This window comes from Polistes fuscatus, unplaced genomic scaffold, assembly GCF_010416935.1.
Source record: "Polistes fuscatus isolate 324 unplaced genomic scaffold, CU_Pfus_HIC Scaffold7, whole genome shotgun sequence".
Classification (NCBI taxonomy): domain Eukaryota; kingdom Metazoa; phylum Arthropoda; class Insecta; order Hymenoptera; family Vespidae; genus Polistes; species Polistes fuscatus.
The window spans coordinates 4,352,037-4,372,520 of record NW_025113151.1 but is presented as its reverse complement, the minus strand read 5'-3'; the positions used below and the strand labels follow the sequence as shown (position 1 = coordinate 4,372,520).

At 28.5% G+C, this 20,484-nt stretch overlaps 1 protein-coding gene across 13 annotated transcripts in view; it reads right to left on the bottom strand.

The window, feature by feature from the left end:
* Positions 1 to 6,951: 6,951 nt before the first annotated feature.
* The window catches only part of LOC122524393 (chondroadherin-like protein), a 132,681-nt gene continuing 119,148 nt past the window's right edge, over positions 6,952 to 20,484 (bottom strand). For 8 of the 13 annotated variants that reach the window (XM_043646672.1, XM_043646659.1, XM_043646663.1 and 5 more), the window contains 7 exons: positions 11,683 to 12,304; positions 11,149 to 11,371; positions 10,923 to 11,062; positions 10,017 to 10,169; positions 9,248 to 9,428; positions 9,020 to 9,159; positions 6,952 to 8,821 (listed from right to left, as the gene is read on the bottom strand). In XM_043646672.1, the coding sequence (XP_043502607.1) occupies positions 8,553 to 8,821; positions 9,020 to 9,159; positions 9,248 to 9,428; positions 10,017 to 10,169; positions 10,923 to 11,062; positions 11,149 to 11,371; positions 11,683 to 12,046 (1,470 nt within the window). In that variant the 5' untranslated portion in view covers positions 12,047 to 12,304 and the 3' untranslated portion in view covers positions 6,952 to 8,552. Of the gene's footprint in view, positions 8,822 to 9,019; positions 9,160 to 9,247; positions 9,429 to 10,016; positions 10,170 to 10,922; positions 11,063 to 11,148; positions 11,372 to 11,682; positions 12,305 to 12,670; positions 13,123 to 13,270; positions 13,354 to 13,376; positions 13,662 to 13,867; positions 13,971 to 20,484 lie in introns of those variants that run through there. The other 5 variants (XM_043646665.1, XM_043646658.1, XM_043646662.1 and 2 more) reach the window with 5 other exon arrangements.

The following is a 20,484-nucleotide window of genomic DNA, read 5'->3' as shown; positions in this document are numbered from 1 at the left end:
ATTTAAATCCTAAATGAACCATAAAATTAATCTTTTAAATTTTTGTACTCACAATCAGATATGTTTAAGTTTTGACTTTCATAATTACTGGCACATCTGACATTATAACTTTTTTACAGGGTGATTCAGAATTAACCGAAAACCTGAATATTTCTGCTTGATTTAAAGTTATAAAATATGTCTAGATTAGAATAAAATTGTTTAAGTTAAAATGTTTATTTGCTTTGTTTTTTTTTTCAAAAGTTCATTTTTGTTCAAAATTATTTCCTTGAACTACGATACATTTATTTAATTTCAAAGAATAAGAATCTAATGCTTTATGAATCATTTCATAGAGAATCGGTACACAAGCCTTTATGATTCTCTTTTTTATGTCCTCCACAGTTGTTAGTTTTTCCCGATGAACGTTGTTTTACAGGTATACCTACAGAGAAAAATCAAGAAGTAAATGTAACTGACCCATATAATAGCCAGCTCGCTTATCAAATCTTATATCCCTTGATTTTTTGAAGCATAATAAAAATAAAGCAAATAAACCTTACATGCTAAATGTTATTTATTCCATATTTCTAGGTTAAAAGTCATTTGGAGGACATATTGTGATATACTATTGAACTCGTCTAATTGTAAGTATTAACTACAATATAAGGTATAGTGATAAAAACGTAATTTTCTTTCAAAAAACGTTAGTGACCTAAAAACCATCTAAAAAAAAATGGTATTAAAAAACATGATGATATGGTGACCATGTGCATCTTTTGAAACAATTTTAATTTTAACGTAGACATACTTTGTAATTTTAAATCCAACAGTGATATTCAGGTGTCCGTTTAACTTTGATTTATCCTGTATATGAAGAAAAGAATGAATTTAATAATCGAAGATACGAGAAAACAAAGATCGAAACTTTAACAAAGTTTGTGCAATGGCTCGATAGTTTTCTGCTTAATATTTAAAAAGAAATACATTTAATATGCATATATATATATATTTATATATATATAATATATATTTTTAATGATATGTGTATTAACGCACAAATATTTATATATATTAACAAATAAATTCTTTAAAATTTCATACAGTTACGATATGTATATGATCTTCAGTGTTTCTATAAGCTTCTAAGTCATTATATCGAATTTCAATCAACAATAATCTTATGTGCTAAACTTTGGGCATATAAATAATACGCATATATGTTGTGTGCTGTGATATTGGTGTAAATTTTTACCCCTCGATTAAAGGAGAAAAACCATAATTTTGCCTAACTTTTAGTTTTCTCCTTTAAGATTAATTGTATAAGTATTTTTTAATTAAATAATTAACAGTAAATAATCTAATGTTCTTATTTTTATATATCTTCTTAAATTGTAGCAAATGTATGGTTTTAATGTTAAGTTAGTGTAAAAACAAGATCTACGAGTATCATTTATTTATAACAATAAAAATTAAAACAGAAATTTCTATTTTTCTCGTTTTCGTTCATTAAAAATATTAAAACAAATAAAAGAGAGTTACAGGCGAGAAAATCACGTTGTTATTATGTAATACTTAGCTTAATTCCGATATGTATTTACTTATAGTATATTGATAATGATAATAATAATAATAATAATAATAATAATAATATATAATAATAATATAATAATAATAATAATAATAATAATAATATAAAATAATAATAATAATATAATAATAAATAATAATAATAATAATAATAATAAAATAATAATAAATAAATAATAATAATATAATAATATAATAATAAAATATAATATAATAATAATACTATAAGATAATAATATAATAATATAATAATAATAATAATATAATAATAATAATACTAATAATAAGAATATAATAATAATAATAATAAAATAATAATAAATAATAAAATAATTACAATGCCTTAACGGATCGAGTACGTTGGCAATCCAAAAAATATAAATTTTTAATAATAATAATATATAATAATATAAAAAATAATAGTTATATATTATTCTTAAACTATGTATGTATATATACATATATTTATTATAAATTTATTTAATTATTTTTAAGCCTTCTATCAAATTGTAAACACATTTTGTGTTTTTAGAGCTTTCGCAGTTTCACTCGTTGTGAAAATGTCTTCAATGTTCATGACTTATGTTTTACGTGTCGCGAGAATTCATCACAAGAAATATTCGTCATTAACATGTAAGTTTTTGTTATTAATAATTGATAATTTTGTATAATTGAATATGGAAGTTGATTTTACAGAGGAGAATCATGCGTAATGAATGACAGATAACGATATCGATAATAGTTAGTAATAATGATATCTCTATCATCTCGCGTAAATATATATCCCTACGAATAATCGATCAACGATTAAATCGATCAATGGTAAATATACACAGCTAATAATTTTAGATAATACGTAGTCTGATTATTATTCGTACAAGACGATCCCGATTTAATGTATTTTATTTTCATTTTCGAATTATTTAACATGTGCATACTTATATACGTATACAAGTTATTTATCCTTTTTTTTATATTTGTTAATAAACGTTCGAGTCGAATCGAGATGTATTCATGTTTCTTCTTAATTTTTCTAGAATATTACTTTACTTTCTGTTATGATTGAAAATGTCAATTATTATAATAGAATTACTTTACAATGTATCAAACAAATATTTAGTATGAACGAAAAGTTTGTGTAAAAAAGCACTATCAAGTGCATAATTAATAATGCAATAAAACTGTATACACATAAATAATATAAAAACATATAAATTCATTTTTTTTTAAAAAGGAAGCCAAGAAAAAGATTTTATTATAAATAGAAGAAACGTATTTTTAAAAATTTCACCCTAGTCTTGATTATCAGCTTAACTTTAATTTATCCACATCCCCTGATCACGCAGGTTAAACAAGGTCCTACTGTATATAGTAACTGTACCAGACATGGAACACCTGATTTTGAAAACTTTCCAATCGTAATGTTGACGCGCACGTGCTATTTCCTGCACGTAATTATCAAGCTTATGTGTTAAACTGTTAATATGATCGAAATAACAAACTTTATTTTAATAACATTAGCCGTAAGGGTGGGATTGATAAAGAATATTAAAATAAAAAAATAAGATAAAAAACAATAAGAATATTATAATGAAGATATATAAAAAGAAATAATAAAAAAGTATAAAAATAAATTTATACTTTTTTGTACTTTCACTATCTAGTGTTCAATTGATTCTTTCCTACGACTTAATATTACCGATCGTGCCCTTACTAAATATTTCTGAATGTTGCTCTTCTGTTCTCTTGTAGGCATTCATGTCTATTGCATAAATAAATCACAATGTTTGTAACTGAAGAAAGATACTTCAAAGATATGCATTAGAGAATTCTTAGCAAGTTATGTCTACATGTAAGAGTTTTCCTCTTTTGCTTTTTTATTGCCCGTTTGGTATAGTTCAAAAAATTATATATGTGCTTATTATTAATTAGTAAATTTAAAAAACGGACAATAGAAACAATGTGTTTCCTATTTCTTTGTGAATGTCCCATGCATCTTCAAGATAAATGTAACATTTGTCCTCCAGATAAAGAAAATTGCTATAAAGCTTATAATGTAAGCCTCGACAAGTAATGATGTTTCTTTTATTTGAATTTATATTTACACATGAGAAAGTTAATAGATTTTTGTACGTCAAAGAGCCATTCTGGTCAACAATTTTGGAAAGATAGATCTTTTTTGCATATATTGATTTTTTTTACTCTTAGGAATGTAATACAGAAAGTCAGACACTATAATTTATATTATGATGACTTTCATATAATTTGCAGTAGGAACAATCTACGATAACTGAGAAATTTATTGTAAGCTTTGAATACTCTTTTCTTAAAACATGATTAAAAAAGAAAACATCGAAAACACTAATATTTTTATATCTGATTCTATAAATAATTAGCTATAGTAAAAACTAAAATTATTGTCATAGCTGTATAATCAGTAATTTAAAAAAATAAGAAACAACAGCAAAATAGCTTATTTCCAAATTTGCATACTTTAATTTTATACACAAACTATTCTTTCAGTTGTTAACGTAATTATTTATTTAGGTCTAAATCATAATAGTAACTATACAGAATAAGAGAGAATGTTCTCCAATTTATCATTTGCGTTTATTATAATCATAGGTATCATGTTAAAGAGTAACTATTTTTATTTTAAAAATGTTCACTCCTTAAATTTTTGTTTATCAGTTCTAATTGTAATAAAAAGGCACCAAAAAATCCTAAAAATTAATTCGTAATTTTCTTTGAAAAAAATCCACAATAATACTGTTTTGTTTGCGTCGCCTGACCAGAATGACTACTAAATAATTAGGTAATTTTTTTTTCTTTCGATAAACATCAAAATTCGTCCAGTAAAAACATTAGGTGAATTAAATCTGCAAGGTTGAGCACGTACACCACGCAAATGTATTCCTGCTAATGCATCATATGTAAAATGTTACAACAGAAGTTGTTGACATATCAGATGATTGAAAAGTTTTTTGTGCAATCATCAGCGTACAGATTTTTAACAAGGTTACTAAGATGGTTGTGTCTCGTCTTGACTTGTAGTTTTCATACTAGCTTGCTATTTCTTCTATTACGAATTTCATTCTTAGATCTTTGAGCATTTTATTATTACAGATATTCCACACTTTCAATTAACTGTAGTTTTCAGTATAATAGATTGTATCGATTTTAGTTTAGTTATATGACTTTTAGTTGCTAGTGTAATTTCATGTGTCAATATAGATGTTTTTATTGCTTTATTTATTAAAAGCTTGTTTTCTATATTCAGTTTCAAGTTTCGCGGCTAATTTGCCATGTTTTTGTTTTTAATACAAATCTTACTTATTTTGCATCTTATGTGATGTTTTCATATTAAGCATGTGAGTCTACACGTATATTTATTTTATAGTCTACACGTATATTTATTATATAATAAATTTACTTTTACTAAAAAATTTGACCATTAACTTGCCTGTAAAAACCTTGAAATCCTATCAAATACAATAATGTTCCGTTTTCAATAACAGACTTTCGAGACAAATTTAAATAATTATGTACATTGTTTACAGGGCTCCATATTAGGTATAGTTCAATATTAGGTATAGTTCCATATTAGGTACAATTACTATACGTATGTAAGTATAATGGCGATTGGTAATAATAATTTTAATGCGCATGTCAATATCAGCATTTAGATTTGTAAAGTCATGAAAGAGGAGCAACGATATCTGTGAATAACCGCGTTTGTACTCTACTGGCTTTGACAAGTGTCAGTTTCCTGTACGGTGTATTAGGAATCATCAACAGTTGTTATGTCATTTCAACGACTACACGGGCCTTTACACGAGATAGTTGAGAAAACTAACGATCTGAATCGATTGAAGATATTCTTACCCGTTATAATAGCCCGTTTCTTGCTTGATACGACCCAAGATAATTCAATATAGATATAATAGTTTAATTACAATATCGACTAGTACATTCCAACAATCTAATATTGTTACATTTATTCTAAAGAAATTCATCATATATTCCGACATGTGTTCACGAGTGTTCTTCTCATAAAAAATCATTTTGTCAAAGTTCCTATTTAGATAAACTTTTTAATAAATGCGAAAAAGCTCATAATGTAGAAATAATTAAAACGTCAGAATGTCTGTTTACGAATCGATTCTCGCATCAGAAACGCATTGATATGTTCGTGTAAAAAGTTTATTCTATTCTTATTGTTGCTGTTGTTGTTGCTTAAAAGTTCTCGTTCTTGTTGTTGTTGTTGTTATCATTATTATTATTATTATTATTATTATTATTATTATTATTATTATTACTATTGTTGTTACTATTGTTGTTGTTGTTATTATTATTATTATTACTATTATTATTATTATTATTATTATTTATATTATTATTATTAAATTGTTATTATTAAATTGTTATTATTATTATTATTATTATTTATATTATTATTATTAAATTGTTATTATTATTATTATTATTTATTTTATTATTATTAAATTGTTATTATTATAAGTATTATTATGGGATTCACCCAGACCACTACTAAAATAGGTCTATTTTTTAAAATTTCATAGACTCGAAAGTATAAAACGAAATTGTGGCACTGCAGCATTTTTGCAGAGGCCCTCCACACAATATACGCGTAGCTTAGCTATATCGTCATGTTGAATCTGGAATAAAATCAACTTACTCGTGAATAGCGATACTACAATATAATATATGAATTCTTTTTCAACAATCGGGGCATTTATGGTAAGCAAACGTAAAAAAATTTATTATTTCATTAATTCCCTGACGGTCAAAAAACAATTCGTACGCTGTATTGAAGCGACATTATCTGCAAATAAGTTGATTTTTTTCAGATACGTGTCATACACTAATTTTAAATCCCGAAAATGCGTGAAAAATAAAAAGAAAATAAATATTATTTTTGGTCTTTCAACCCATGGAATATGTTTTAGAGGCCCTGTAGCGTTTTTATCAACCATTTGTTATGGATAAGTAAGCTAATGCACATTTGTAAATTATCGATTGAAACGTAAGCGTCGAGGGCATTGCATTTGTGATTCAATGTGCCTCGAAAGTTATGGTGTCTTTAAACGCGCATAATGCAGTTAATATTTTTCCGATTCGAACATATAAATAAAGATTCTTCGCTTGACAGTAAGTACAAGTGATTTAAAAATTTATATTAATAATAAATGTAGTTGCTAATGGAGAGTATATTGCTACGTATTTTTCGCTGATGCGGTATGAAAAATATTTATTCTAAGGGCTCTGAGTATATGACAAGTACGAGTGAGAGCGCTTTATTCGAGTTTATATTGTTCGTTGAACCCCTACCTAATAAATGATCAAAAAGTTACATACAAATAGGTAAAAATGTAGCTTTTATTCACAATATTCTATGGTAATACACAATTGTATTTGTAATGATCATACGCTTTATCCTTTTATCCTCCTTTTATATTAAACATTTATTTTATGTAATTATGAAAAAATATAATTACAAATGAAATAAAAATCTTTGATTTAAAGTCCGCTATTATGTCTTTCAACAAAAAAAAATACCAGGTTCATAATCAGCGATCTAAACTATTCTCAAATACTAATTTTTAAAAGGATTTAGTCACTTTTTAATGAAAATGTCAGCAATTTCCAGTCCGCTATTTCGTTTTCCAAAAAAATAATATTAGATTCATTATTAACAATCTCCAAAACCCTTAAATACTCTTTTTCAACAAAATTAAACAACATCTTCATATTCATCTTGCGTTTTCGTGATTTGGCATCAGTGTTTGCCGTGCCGAGGGCCTCCGTGGAAATTGCTGCAGTGCCGAAATTTTTAAATATTTCTATCAAAAAGTTATTTAAACATAATATAATTTTTGATAATTATATAATAATTCCTATAATAATTCCTGTGTGAAGCCATATTTTGCTGTGTTTTAAAAAATAAAAATATTTCAGTTTACACTTTGGAGAATTTATGAATTTTTTTAGAATATACCCCCTTTTCGAAGGATCTGAGTTGTTATGCCCCTTAGTTAATTATATTCTCTTTTGTCTTAATTTTTTTAAAAATGGATCTTTCTTCTTTTTCTTTTCTCCTCTTTTTTATTATTAATTATACTAATCTCCTTTCGCTTCGCAACCTTAAAGAATATTCACAAAATGGTTGGCAACGATATTGATATGTAACGTTTTGGTGATGAAAGCTCATGCACTCGTAACAAACGAGACTCGCTTCCGTGAGATCGACGGAATTAATTTCCGTTCTCTTTCTCTTCTTTTTCTTGTTTAATAGAACGATAACCAGACGATTCTTCGAACATTTACGTCGATTAAATAAAGAACCTTACGACTATGATCTAAGACATTGAACAATCCGTGTGTAAATTCAGTCTACTTTCTTTTCATTTCTCTAATATCTCCCCCCCCCCGGGCCGCTGCCTATTTTTTGCGAATAGAACCTTTATATTTCTTTCGAGTGACGCAACGTAGAAACGTACTCAGAAGTGCTAATCGACTAATTTAGTAGGTGAAAGGATCTAATCGTCGTAGAACTATCGATTGTCGCAGTTACTTACGAATACTCTGTTCGAAAGTATAACTACTATTAGAATACGAGAAACGTTACTACGACATACGTTACGTTAATACGACATCTTAAATTTCTTATACTTTCATTGCTATCTTTCATAGAGCGTATTCGATGTCTCTATCCGATCGGAACGAGATCTCAATGTATCTAAAAGACTTGTCCAATATACGTTAAATCATGAATAAATAGTACGCCAAATGATTAACGATTGCGATTAATGATTGCTAGTTTAATTTGAAATAAAAAAAAAGAAAAGTATTTTTCGAGTTAGCGATTTTCTCATGATAAGGATCTTTCGTCTTGTAAGGTAAAAAATAAAAGAAATAATAAGAAACATAATTATAATAACGAAGGTAGATAAACAAAAGGTTTACAAGCCAATGACGAAGAAAAACGCGAAGAAGTTAACGTAACAAATGCTCCGGTAAATTGCAATACCATTCCACGGCATTTTCTCCTCGTTTTTTCTGACGCAGCCCATTTTTTCTAAGGGTATATTTTGCACGGAATATTCCCGGTGCTCGGACGGCATCATACAAACCGTACGCTTCTTTGACATTATTTCGTCGTCCTTGTCTCGAAGATTTTTAAGCCAGGCTGGATACCAACGAAGCTCACAATCGCATATCAACGGGTTGTCTGTATACAAAAATAATTAAATAAATCAAACCGTCATTCGTAATATTTAATAATTTAATTTTATGTGCCGTGTCGAGATTGTCTATTGTAAAATTTGATATTAAAATTGGCAAGGTATTTTCAATCGTATTGTGGTTTAAATGAAATACTCTACGTTTATAATCAGAACTATTTATAGAAATTGGATCATATCATTACCTGTTATGTCGATATGTCGCAATGTGTCGACGATTGTTTCTGTCACTTCCTCAGGTATGTGAGTGAGTTTATTATTCTGTAGGCTGAGCGTTTCCAGGGAATTTAAATTTTCAAATACCAGCGGTGGTAGTACCTTAATTCTGAAAGGTTGAAACATTTGGACGTTTATGTCGATACGAGATCTGTCGACATTGACAGGTAAAAGATCAAAATATGAATTAAAATTACAAATTTTTCTGAAGATTGAGAAAAGATATTGAATCTCCGTAACCAGTGAAAGCATCCTCTGGGAGAACAGTTATATTGTTTGCTCTTAAGTCAAGGTGACGTAAACGATGAAGGCGTCTAAGAGCATCACTTGGTACCGTATGTAAATTGTTATCACCTAATCGTAAATATTGTAGATTTTCTGAAAAAAAAAAAAAAAAAAAAAAAAACATTAAAAAAGAAAGACATTTTTGTTTGTATTTGTGATTATAAAAGAGTAACTAGCGAATTTTTACGAGACCAAACGGTTAATTAAAGGTAATCAAAGTTGGTATCGTCGAGGTAAATAGACCCTCATGTTTTATACGTAACGCACAGAACTACATAATGATTGTAATTAAACGTTTTGATATATTCTCGAGAGGGTTAAAAGATCCTACACGAAATACATTCTAACTTGCTCATACACATTCGTGTTGCACGTGTGTGTGTATGATTTATATAAGTGATCCGCGATGTGCACCATCTACTACTTCCATACATTAAATCACGCTTGTGGGATGCATTTTGCAATATTATTGGAGTATTCAAGCATGACGTTTAGAATGCACACATTTCTTTCGAAAGAGAATTGTGTGTGTAACTTTCAATGAAAATAGAGAAACCGTGTCTCACTTTAAATATTAAAGAAAATTTTATATCTTTGTAAAATAACTTACAAAATTTGCTTTATTGTAAAAACAAGTTTACCTTTCGATAAAATGTTTACATGTAAATAAACTTGAATTACCTTCAAGGCCAATAAATGCATCTGGATCGACATAGATGATCTCATTTCCGTCAAGCTCTAAAGAATTTAATTGTGACAAATCAGAGAATGCACGAGCTGGTATAGATCGAATCTGATTGTGCGCCAATCCTAACGAATCCAAACTTTTCAATCCTATGGAAAATTCGTACATCAATATTATTAATCACAATGATGATTATCTTCTAGAAATAACATCGAATTAATTATTTTTGTTTTTTTTTTAAAAGTGTTGATAATTTTAATAAAATTTGTAAAGAAACCTATACATATATTTATATTTATCTATATTTAAAAACTTTTATGAAATTTTATTTATTATTTATGACTCTTAATATTCTCTGAAACTAACTCGAGAAAGTAACAGTTTAATTCCTATTAATATTATACGATAATTTTTTCTTCTTCTTCTTCTTCTTCCTCTTTTTATTAGGACTTTGTCGTCCTGTTATAATAACTTTTTTTATTGCTATATTTCTAGAAGCGATTTATTGTTTTTACCGAGGGTAGGTTGCTAGCCTCACCCCTCGGACCCTCTCCTTTTTATCTGGGCTTAATTTGATCTAAATAAAGGTAAAGATTGAATTGACGTTTAAATCTAGATTTGATCGTACGAATTAGACAATTATTAACGTTAAACCTATCAAAGGTTTATTCATACCTATTTATACTCTAACTATATATATAATCAAAGTCTTAACAAAAGTTATATGTCGTATAATTAAATTCAGTTATATAGATAGTCATAGCTTGAATAATAAATATAACAATTTTAAGATAATAATAAAACAATATTTATACTAATAGTTATCGTAAAATTAAATAAAGAAAAGCAATAACATTGAACGTAGAATTTTAATCAAGTATAAATCAAATCCGCTTGCTTACCTTGAAAATCTGCTTCCTGGATAGATCGTATTTTATTTTCTTGCATCTCCAGCTTCTTCAACATATCCAACGAGGAAAGAGCAGATGTTGGTATGCTTGTTAATTTATTTCCTCCTAGATTGAGGCGTTTTAATTTTCGACTGTCGGCATAATCGTTTGTATTTTGATTAGAAATTGACCTGTCACGTAGGAATAAAATAATTATCAAAATATTCAAATATCGTACTTATCAAGTCCCTTAAATGCTTCCCCGTCTATCGAAGATATTTCATTTTCGTAGAGAGTGAGAATTTCAAGTGTGTCGAGACCTTCGAAAGCTTTTGCGTGAATGGCATTGATCTTATTATGATTGAGATTCAAAATAAGTAAATGATGAAGGTTTCGTAACGCCAGCGATGGAACGGCTCCCAAATAATTCTGCGAGAAGTCCAGTTGTGTCAATTTGTTTCCTGTAAAAAATGATAAGAGATAATGATAGAGATATATACGATAAGATTTATTGAAATAAAAAATATTTTTCGAATCGTCTCGTCTTTCAATCTTCCATTAAATTTATTTTTAATAAATATAAATAATTATAATAAATATATAAAAAAAAATAAATATTTTTTTTAAATAATTATTTTTTCTATATTATCTAACGTAAATCAAAATATGATTGATTCAAGATTGAGGGAAATTATTTTTCATCTAGAAGACACAGAATTGTTTTCGAAAGACAAGAAATTTTAATCACACTTGATCGATCTTATCGACTTACCGATCGAGTTCAAGGAGGATTCTTCAACTGCAGCCAAAGTGCTATTGTGAATAGTAAGATGACGTATGTCCAGACCGAGGAACATGTAGCCTTGAAGTTTAGGTAAATTATTGTGTCTGAGTCTCAAATAGAAAATGACAGTATTTGGTTTTCCTTTGAGAGTATTCATGGCTGTAGAAATGTGTGTTAATTCGGTCTGCTCGCAAACGATATCCAAGCCAGCCTTTTTCGTGGAGCAGGAACATGGCGAGATTTCACGCTGTTCTGGACACATTGGTGAAGTTTGCGCTAAACAGCTGGCCAATAACAGGCAGATGAACCACGTTAGCCTCCATGTAGTTTTGAAAGTTCTACTCGTCGTCATATTTTCGATGTTTATTTGCTTTCTTCGCTATTTTCTTCTTCTCTCCTCTCTTTTTCTATTCCTTTTTCTCTTTACTTTGAAATCCTCTTTTCTTTCCTTCTTCTTCGTCCGTCTACTTTCTATTACGATTCTTTGTTCCTTATATTTCTTTTTTCTCGTTACTTCCTCATTCTGTTCCCGTACCTATAACCTGCTACTTAGCTTCTGTTCTTCTCATGCTCATTGTTCGCTCTTCTACGGTGTACCGGTACACCGAGACTGTAACAAAAGAAAAAAGAAAACGTTTAGCTCCAACGAATTATTTTTCTAATCTACGATTATGTGTAGAGAGAAATATAATTCAGCAAATATCGTCTTTCTAGAAGAAAATCCTTTGAATATAAGAAAAAGGGCTATTTTTAGTTTCACTTTACCGTAAGACGAAAATATCTCCTTAGTTTTTTAATGAAATATTATGATATGAAACAATCCAGATTCGGGTTAACAAGCGCATAAAAACTAGGAAAGACGTATTATAAGATCAAATTATGTTCACATTTGAATAAGAAAGATATACAAGAAAAACAAATAGCAGGCTTTTTAGAATTATTTTGAAAAGTATTTTGACACTAAGAAATTACGTACCGATCCATTCTAAAAAAAACAAATATCTTTCAATTTTTTAAAAAGTTTCATTCGAAATATAAATCACTCAAAGTAACTATGAATATCATGAGAACGAGAAGATCAAGTCGAATCATTGACAGACATAACTTCGGATGTCATATTATACGAGTTACTCAATCCTTTTCATGATAAACGAACGATTAATCTAATTGACATCACATATCACATATTACACGTATACACACACACACACACACACACACACACACACACACACACACGCACACCTACACTCCCGCGATAACACAGCATAAGAAAGCAGACGCAAACTAATTGAACGCCTTATTAATTCTCTATCAGAGATTAAATTTATTCGTAGCAATATGATTCATCGATTGGTTGATGATCAATGGAGCATCCACTTTGACAAACACAAAGATTGATATTTCAATAAAAACAAAACTCAAAGATTGTACTTGAATTTTTCTTTTCCTCAATTCTTTAACGAAAAATATAAATTCAAAAATTCGATTAAAAAAAACATATAAACAAAACAAAATTATTTTCACTTCCTCTTTACAAAAAATATCATTCTCCACAAAAAATTCGTATTCTTACAAGAATACCGTAAAACGGAGCACCAAAATTTCGTTCTAATTGCAGTTAGTGAATTTCGTTTTGGGAAAAAGCCACAAATAGCTGTAACTACGCCGTAATAACACACCGAAAAGCGAGGAATTCCTGATGAGAGCTTTTAAACGACGTAGGTCGTTAACGTTTCGGAGATATCGATAAAAGTTTACTTCGTTGGAAATTTGAATTTAATAGAGATTGCACATGTCCTTTGTGGAGTTCCGTGTCCACTTATACCTTCCGATGTCCTTCAGTTGTCCCTTTAATCGAAACTTTCAATTAGTAGGTAGGTTTTGATTCTTAAAGTTTTTGTTTCTTTTCTTTGACACCTCTTCGTGTTAGAGTTCCTCTTTTTTCTTCTTCTTTTACTTTTCTTTTCCACTTTTCTTTTTCACTCTCTCTCCTTTTTTCTGTCACTTTCAAAATTTCTTTTTATTGAAAGAATTAATAATAATGAACATTAATAAATAAACAAGTACGCCTGACTCTCGAATATAAGATGTCGTTCGGTATCGGTTCCGTTGGCTTCTGCGTTGTCGGTGACCTGAGTGTTCGTCGCCGTTCTGGCATCATCATCATTACCTCACGCTAATAAACAGCTTCCGCCTCGTGGAATCATGGGACTACAACGAACGGCGCTCACAGAGATACGAAGCAACTCTGATCTTTTGCTGACCGGAAGATAATCGAGGGTATCGTAGCTAGACGATTAGTGGGATTTTATCTCATTTCTACTTGGTGACCGCTTTGAACCCTTTTGTTTCTTTTTTGTCCCCTATTATTTCAAACTCTTATTCTTATATTTTTTATATTTTTAATCGATTCTTACACTTTCTAGATCATTTAATTTCTTACTTTTATATTATTTTATTTTGTATTTATTTTACATATTAAAAAAGTTTAAGATCGTTGATATCTTTTATATTCTATTGATGCAAAATGCAATTATAGAATCAATTTATTTTGATAGTCGATTTACATATTTTGATGATGCAATGAATAATTGATACGAATAAAGATCTCAACAAAAATTTAGAGAATAAGAAGCGATTGAACATGAATGCGTTGTTCTATAAGTTAGTGTTCTTAAAAATGGGGGCTCCAACCCCAAAAAAGTTCGCTAAAAGATTTTAGAAATCATAAAAAAGTTTAGGAAATTACCCATTTTTAATTTCATTTTAAAAATTTATATTTATTGTTAATAATGTTAATAATATTGTATATTTTTCTTTTTTTAATTTTTTTTATAATGTTGTAAGCACTTTTATTCAATTTTTATTTCTTATCATTATTTATACATATTTCTTCAAAGATGGTTTATTACAATTACATAATAAATTATAAACTTCGAACAATGCTGTTTTCGTTTCTTTTGTAAATTGATGGTACAGGTCGTTTGAATTTTTTTATTAAGAGATAAGGTCGCAAACCAAAATAATTTGAGAATCGTAGCTATGAGTTATTGTAATTAAAAAATTATTGCTCGAATAATTTTTTTATAAGAAAATGAAAGATAAGAATATAACGAAAGCGTATTTTATAGTCATATAGACCTACAATAAAAAATACACGCTGACTATCAAAACTCAAAAAAAAATTGAGTTACTGTTTAGTGGCAGATCATTGAATAATCTTTACTTTCTTCCTTCCCTTTTACTTCTTTTTCCTTCTTTTTTCACTTTCTTGATAGACAATAAAATTATATACTTTCTAATTCCTTTTGAAGAATATTAAAAGAAGAGAAAAGGCATTCGCTATCGCTAATCAGATTTGTCATTGAGATGGACCAATAAAGATACCATTATAAGAAATTTCAAACTAAGTTAAAGTATGTCACGACTTCTTTTCAAGAAAAATATAAGTTTTACAAATTTTTTATTTCAAAATTTTTACATAGATGTATTTAGTAGTCGAAAAATCTTCCAACGATTTCCTGATAACATAGCATAATTGTAATAATGCTAATTCGAACGTGTCACATTACCGTGTGTTTAAAAGGGGACATTTCATAAATTAAATTAAAAAACTGTGATATTTATAAATTCAATGAAAATTTATTGCGTATTTAAAATAAGTGAAAATATGAAAGAAAATTCGATATATTTTTGAATTCAATTTCAATTAAAGAAAGAACGTAAAGAATTTTTGATGTATATGATAGAGGTTTATTATTAAAAGGAATGGCTTATGAGTGAATGGTTCGCATATTTTCGATCTGGAAATTTTAATGTTAAAGATGCAACTCGTTCTGGTCAACCAATCATTAAAAAAGTCGATAATATGATACAAAAGCAGTCACATAAACAATCATGACATCGATAAGAAACAAAACATCCATAACCAAACAGTTTTAATTTATTTGAGAAGGCTGAATAGATAAAAGAAGCTCGATGTTTGGGTGCCACATGATTAAAAAATATTAAAGGAACTAGAAAGAAATTCATCATTTGTGATCTTAATAAAAAGTTTTCTATGATTTCCTGTAAATTTTTAAATACTTATTCAAAATATACTTCTCTTTTTCTCTTAGGACTGTTTCCTATGTAGTCATCTACTTTTTAAATCCACTTTACAAAAAAATATACGGATTTTCACTTAAAAAAGTAATTGAGGTTGTTTTGCAATTTTGTTAAATTCTGAAATTTTTTGCAACGAATACAATATTTCAGAGATTTAAATAAATTAAATAAGTTATAATCGGTAGGTTAAACTTAAAATTAAATAAGCTGTTATCGGTAGGTGCTAATCAAAGGGATTAAGAGGGATTACTAAGAACTTCCTAGAATACTTTATGAATATTTTCATAGGTGATGTATGATACATCTTTACAATTTGTCCGTAGGCATATGGTAAATTGTTATATAAGTGAAAAAAGATAGCGCGTGGACGGTTTCTCCAATGAGATAGCGGCGCTATTGTCATTTATTTCGGTTAGGTTTAATTTTTTACTAGGTCTCCTGAGTGGATTCTTTTGAGCCTTCTAGGGATATATTGATTGTAGTTATCATTAGTTAGCGGGTTTATGTGCGTATCAATTCTTTTTTTGTATCTACAGATTGTCTTGATTATTTCTTCTTCTATCGTGGGAATATTTAGGTCCTTTCTTATCTCTTCGTTACGGATGTATGAAATTTAAAACATACATGGAGCATTCACGATTGTGCGTAGGGTTATGGATTATTGTGCTTCAAGCTTGGCAGTGTGACATTTAGCTGCTATACGCTATAGCGGTATTCCATAGATCAAGATTGGTTTTATTATTGTTTTGTAGATTGTTAGTTTGTTTTCTATGCTAAGTTAAGATTTTTTACCAGTTAGCCAAGCCATTTGTCTCCTTTTTAGACGAATTTGTTCAATTTTGGCATTTATATGCTTTTTCTATGTTAGTTTGGAATCTAGATGTAGTTCCAAATACTTGACCGTCGTTACTTGCGGAATTTCTGTATTATATAGTTGTAGTTTCGGTATTTGGTTTTTCCTTAGTATAAACGTGATATGTTTACACTTGATAGAGTTTACCTCGATCTTCCTATTACGTAAACATTCTTCAAGAGAGTTGATTTGTTTTTGTAACGATTAAATTGCTAGTTGCGGGTTCTTGTTTATGGTAAGCATTGCTGTGTCATCTGCAAATTTTAAGACAGTGCAGTTTGCGTTTATTGGTATGTCTACCGTATAGAGGGTGTAGAGAATTGGTCCGAGGATACTTCCCTGCGGGACTCCAGCTTTGATTAGTTTAATGTTTGAATGAGTGCATTTTATTTTTACGTACTAACTCTTTTTTCTATTTGAAAAGAGGTCTTGAGCGGAATATTACAGTTCAATTTAGATTCTAAGATTTCTTTCAAGATCATCCAATTTGTACTTCCATTGCACAGAGTTGCTGGTTTTTTTATATAGGATAGGTTTGTTCTGGTATATGATTATTATAGGTGAATGGTCAGAGCTTAGTTTAAAAGATAATTCAGTTTTAAAGTGAAGTAGATTGAAGTCTTTTAGGACCCCGACGTCTAGTAAGTCGGGAGTTTTGTTATAAACTGAGGGCCAGTAGGTTGGCTCGCTTGTCGTGAGGATTTCTAGGTTTGTGTTGCTTATCTATGAATCTTGGATTTTATCTCGTTGTGAAGTTATTTTTAATCCCCAATTTGGATACTTGGCGTTGAAGTCGCCAGCTGCTATAAATTTATTACTTAATCACTTGAAAAAATTGTTCCATTGATCGGCTAAAATTTTGAATCTTGGTGGTGCATTAATAGCTGAGAGATGCAGTGAATTACCCGTAGTTCTTAAGTATTAAGTAATTGTTGTGGCTTGAAGGTAATCGTGGGCTGTATTACTGTGTAAATGATGTTTGATCTCGTTCTTAATAATTATGGCAGTTCCACCATGCACTTTACCTGAAGGATGTTTTGTGTGAAACATGGTGAAATATGAAATATTTATATAGTTTCTATCTGTGAGATGAGTTTCGGAAACGAGTAGAATGTCTAGTCGGCATGCAGATGAATGCTTGGTTGCTGAATTTGTTGCTCAATCCGTTGCTGCTCAAACGCTATTTATTCGTATCCATTATTTGTTGTTAAGTAGTGAACTTGTTAATACTTGTAGCTCGTGGTAATTTGTTGCTTTTGTTGTTTTATAATAGAATTTGCTCTATTATCATTTAGTATTATTTCGGTGTTTTAATTAGTTGTTTCAATAGTTCTTTAATGTCCGAGTCTTCGTCGTGTCAGTCTTTGTATTGTTGCTCTAATCCGTTGCTGCTCTAAACCGCTATTTTATTTACGTATCCATTATTTGTTGTTAAGTAGTGAACTTGTTAATACTTGTAGCATCGTGGTAATTTGTTGCTTTTGTTGTTTTATAATAGAATTTTGCTCTATTATCATTTTAGTTATTATTTCGGTGTTTTTAATTAGTTGTTTCAATAGTTCTTTAATGTCCGATGTCTTCTCCCTGTTTCAGTCTTTTGTATTTGTGCGTGCTCGTTTAATCACTTCAGATTGGTGATGTGACTCAAGAGGTGGGTTTTTGGCAAATTACAATTTATGGATACTGAAGAAAGTTTTTGAACATAGGAAGCATTTTTTTTTAATAGCTGGATAACTGAATAAAACTTAACCTTGCACCATCAAAACTATTGCTTGTTTTATAACACTCTTAATGGTGTTAAAATGACTTCAAAAGAGGCCAATGAAAAGCACTTGTTGCAGTTTTTTCGCAAAATATCCCAGAAATCCTATAATAAGGCAATAGAGATTTTACTAAAAAAATTATAAAAGGTTGCCGATTCAAATGGTACATATTTGTTTGAATAAATTTTATTGAAAATAATATAAAAATGCGCTGAAATTTTGTATAAAAATTGGCGGAAACTTTTTGTACTGCTTATATAGAATTTCTTATGTAATATCGTATATTTAAAGATAAATTTTTTCCCAGCATAAAAGTCTAAGCCACAGAAACCTATCTTGTGATTATTAAACTTTTAAATTTATATAAATTTTACTGCAAAAGAGTATTTTATTAAAAGAGAAGTAAAATTTTACATTATTGATAAAAAAAATTCGTCTCACAAAATATCACCCACAGTCTCTAAAGTATTCTAAGAAATTAAAAGAGGGCTAAGCAAGTTCTATTTAAAAAAAAAAGAAATTGTATTTTTGTTATATTTGACGTAGATAAATATACTCTGGTATGTGTGTGAGAAACAAATTTTTTATTATTTAAGTAAAATTATATTTCTTTGATAATAAAATGTTCCTTTGCAATAAAATTTACATCTATTTGAAAGTTTATTAATACTAAAATTTTTTTCTGTGTATAGGAATTTTTAAACTTTGCATTCAAAGCAAATATCAATTATTTAAAATTTGCAGTTACGGCGAAAATATATACTCAAACTTACATATATACTTATACACTTATACATTCAAACTTGATGATTGTTTTAAAATTATATAATCTGTTGATTTTGTAAGATAGTGATGGAAATGTATTTATTACTACTTTTAAGCTACTGTATATTTTCCCCGAAAATAAGTTAGTAGTTTGATGAGAATATTTTTCGTAGGAATTTCTGTGGGATTTTTTAAAATGATCGCCCAATCGATGGTTTTTATTTCATATTTTTGTTCAATAAAACTACATTTACTTGTTCATGCTTTATGGAAAATTAGAAACGACCTTGCTCTATGAATAATCAATTACTATCACGACTATTTCGACATAGACTCGGCGCAAGTTCCACCACCGAATCGATACAATCTCCGTTGTAACAATACCTTACCGTTGCGTTGTTTTAACGTCGGTGACACGCAATAAATTGTATAACCTCGAGGATGAATTATTCTATTTAATTGAATAATGTTTAAATTTTCCACTCATACTGAATTTTTTCGTTTTTCTAAGACTTTTGATCATTATTTTTATTTGTAAAATCAACTATTTACTAGCAAGAAGTTGTTTAATAATTATCACCTATTCAAATATTTATATTATTTTTGATTTTTATAGAAAGATATGCAGATTTTTTTAAGGTTATTTTTTTATGAGATTTTTTATGATATGTTACTGAATACTATTTTTTTTTATTTTTTATAAATTGATTTTTCGTGACATATTGTTTACAAACATATATAGAGGAACAGAATCAAAAAATAATTAGCTTGCTATTTATATTTTGAAGTATGACTATGGATTTATGAAATTATATAAATTTCTTTACTTTCATAAAAGTTAGGTAAAACTATAAGAAAAAATATAAAATTGCTCGAAGAAAGACGACATATTCAGGAATATATTTTTTCCTTAGCTCGTATGAATACGCATTATTACACCTATGCTCGAAAGAATGTAAACTATATAACATGCATATAATCGTGAATATGTAGCTCTTTTTCAACTATTTATCTTCTTCCTCTAAAATTGTCTGTAATTTCAATGAAAAATATCATCTTACTTGTAACGATCGTTTAAATCATCGAACATTATTTTCAAAATACTGTGCGATGTTATTTTCCGATATTCTATAAAAATATCTTTCTTTTAGAATATCATAACCAATTAGTCTGAAAAAATTATAAGACTACACTTTAAAAAATTATTTTAAATTTGTATGATCAGACAAGATGTAAAAAGTAGACGATAAAAAAAATTCTAAATAAGAAACAAAATATTTTTAATTTTGAATATTTAAA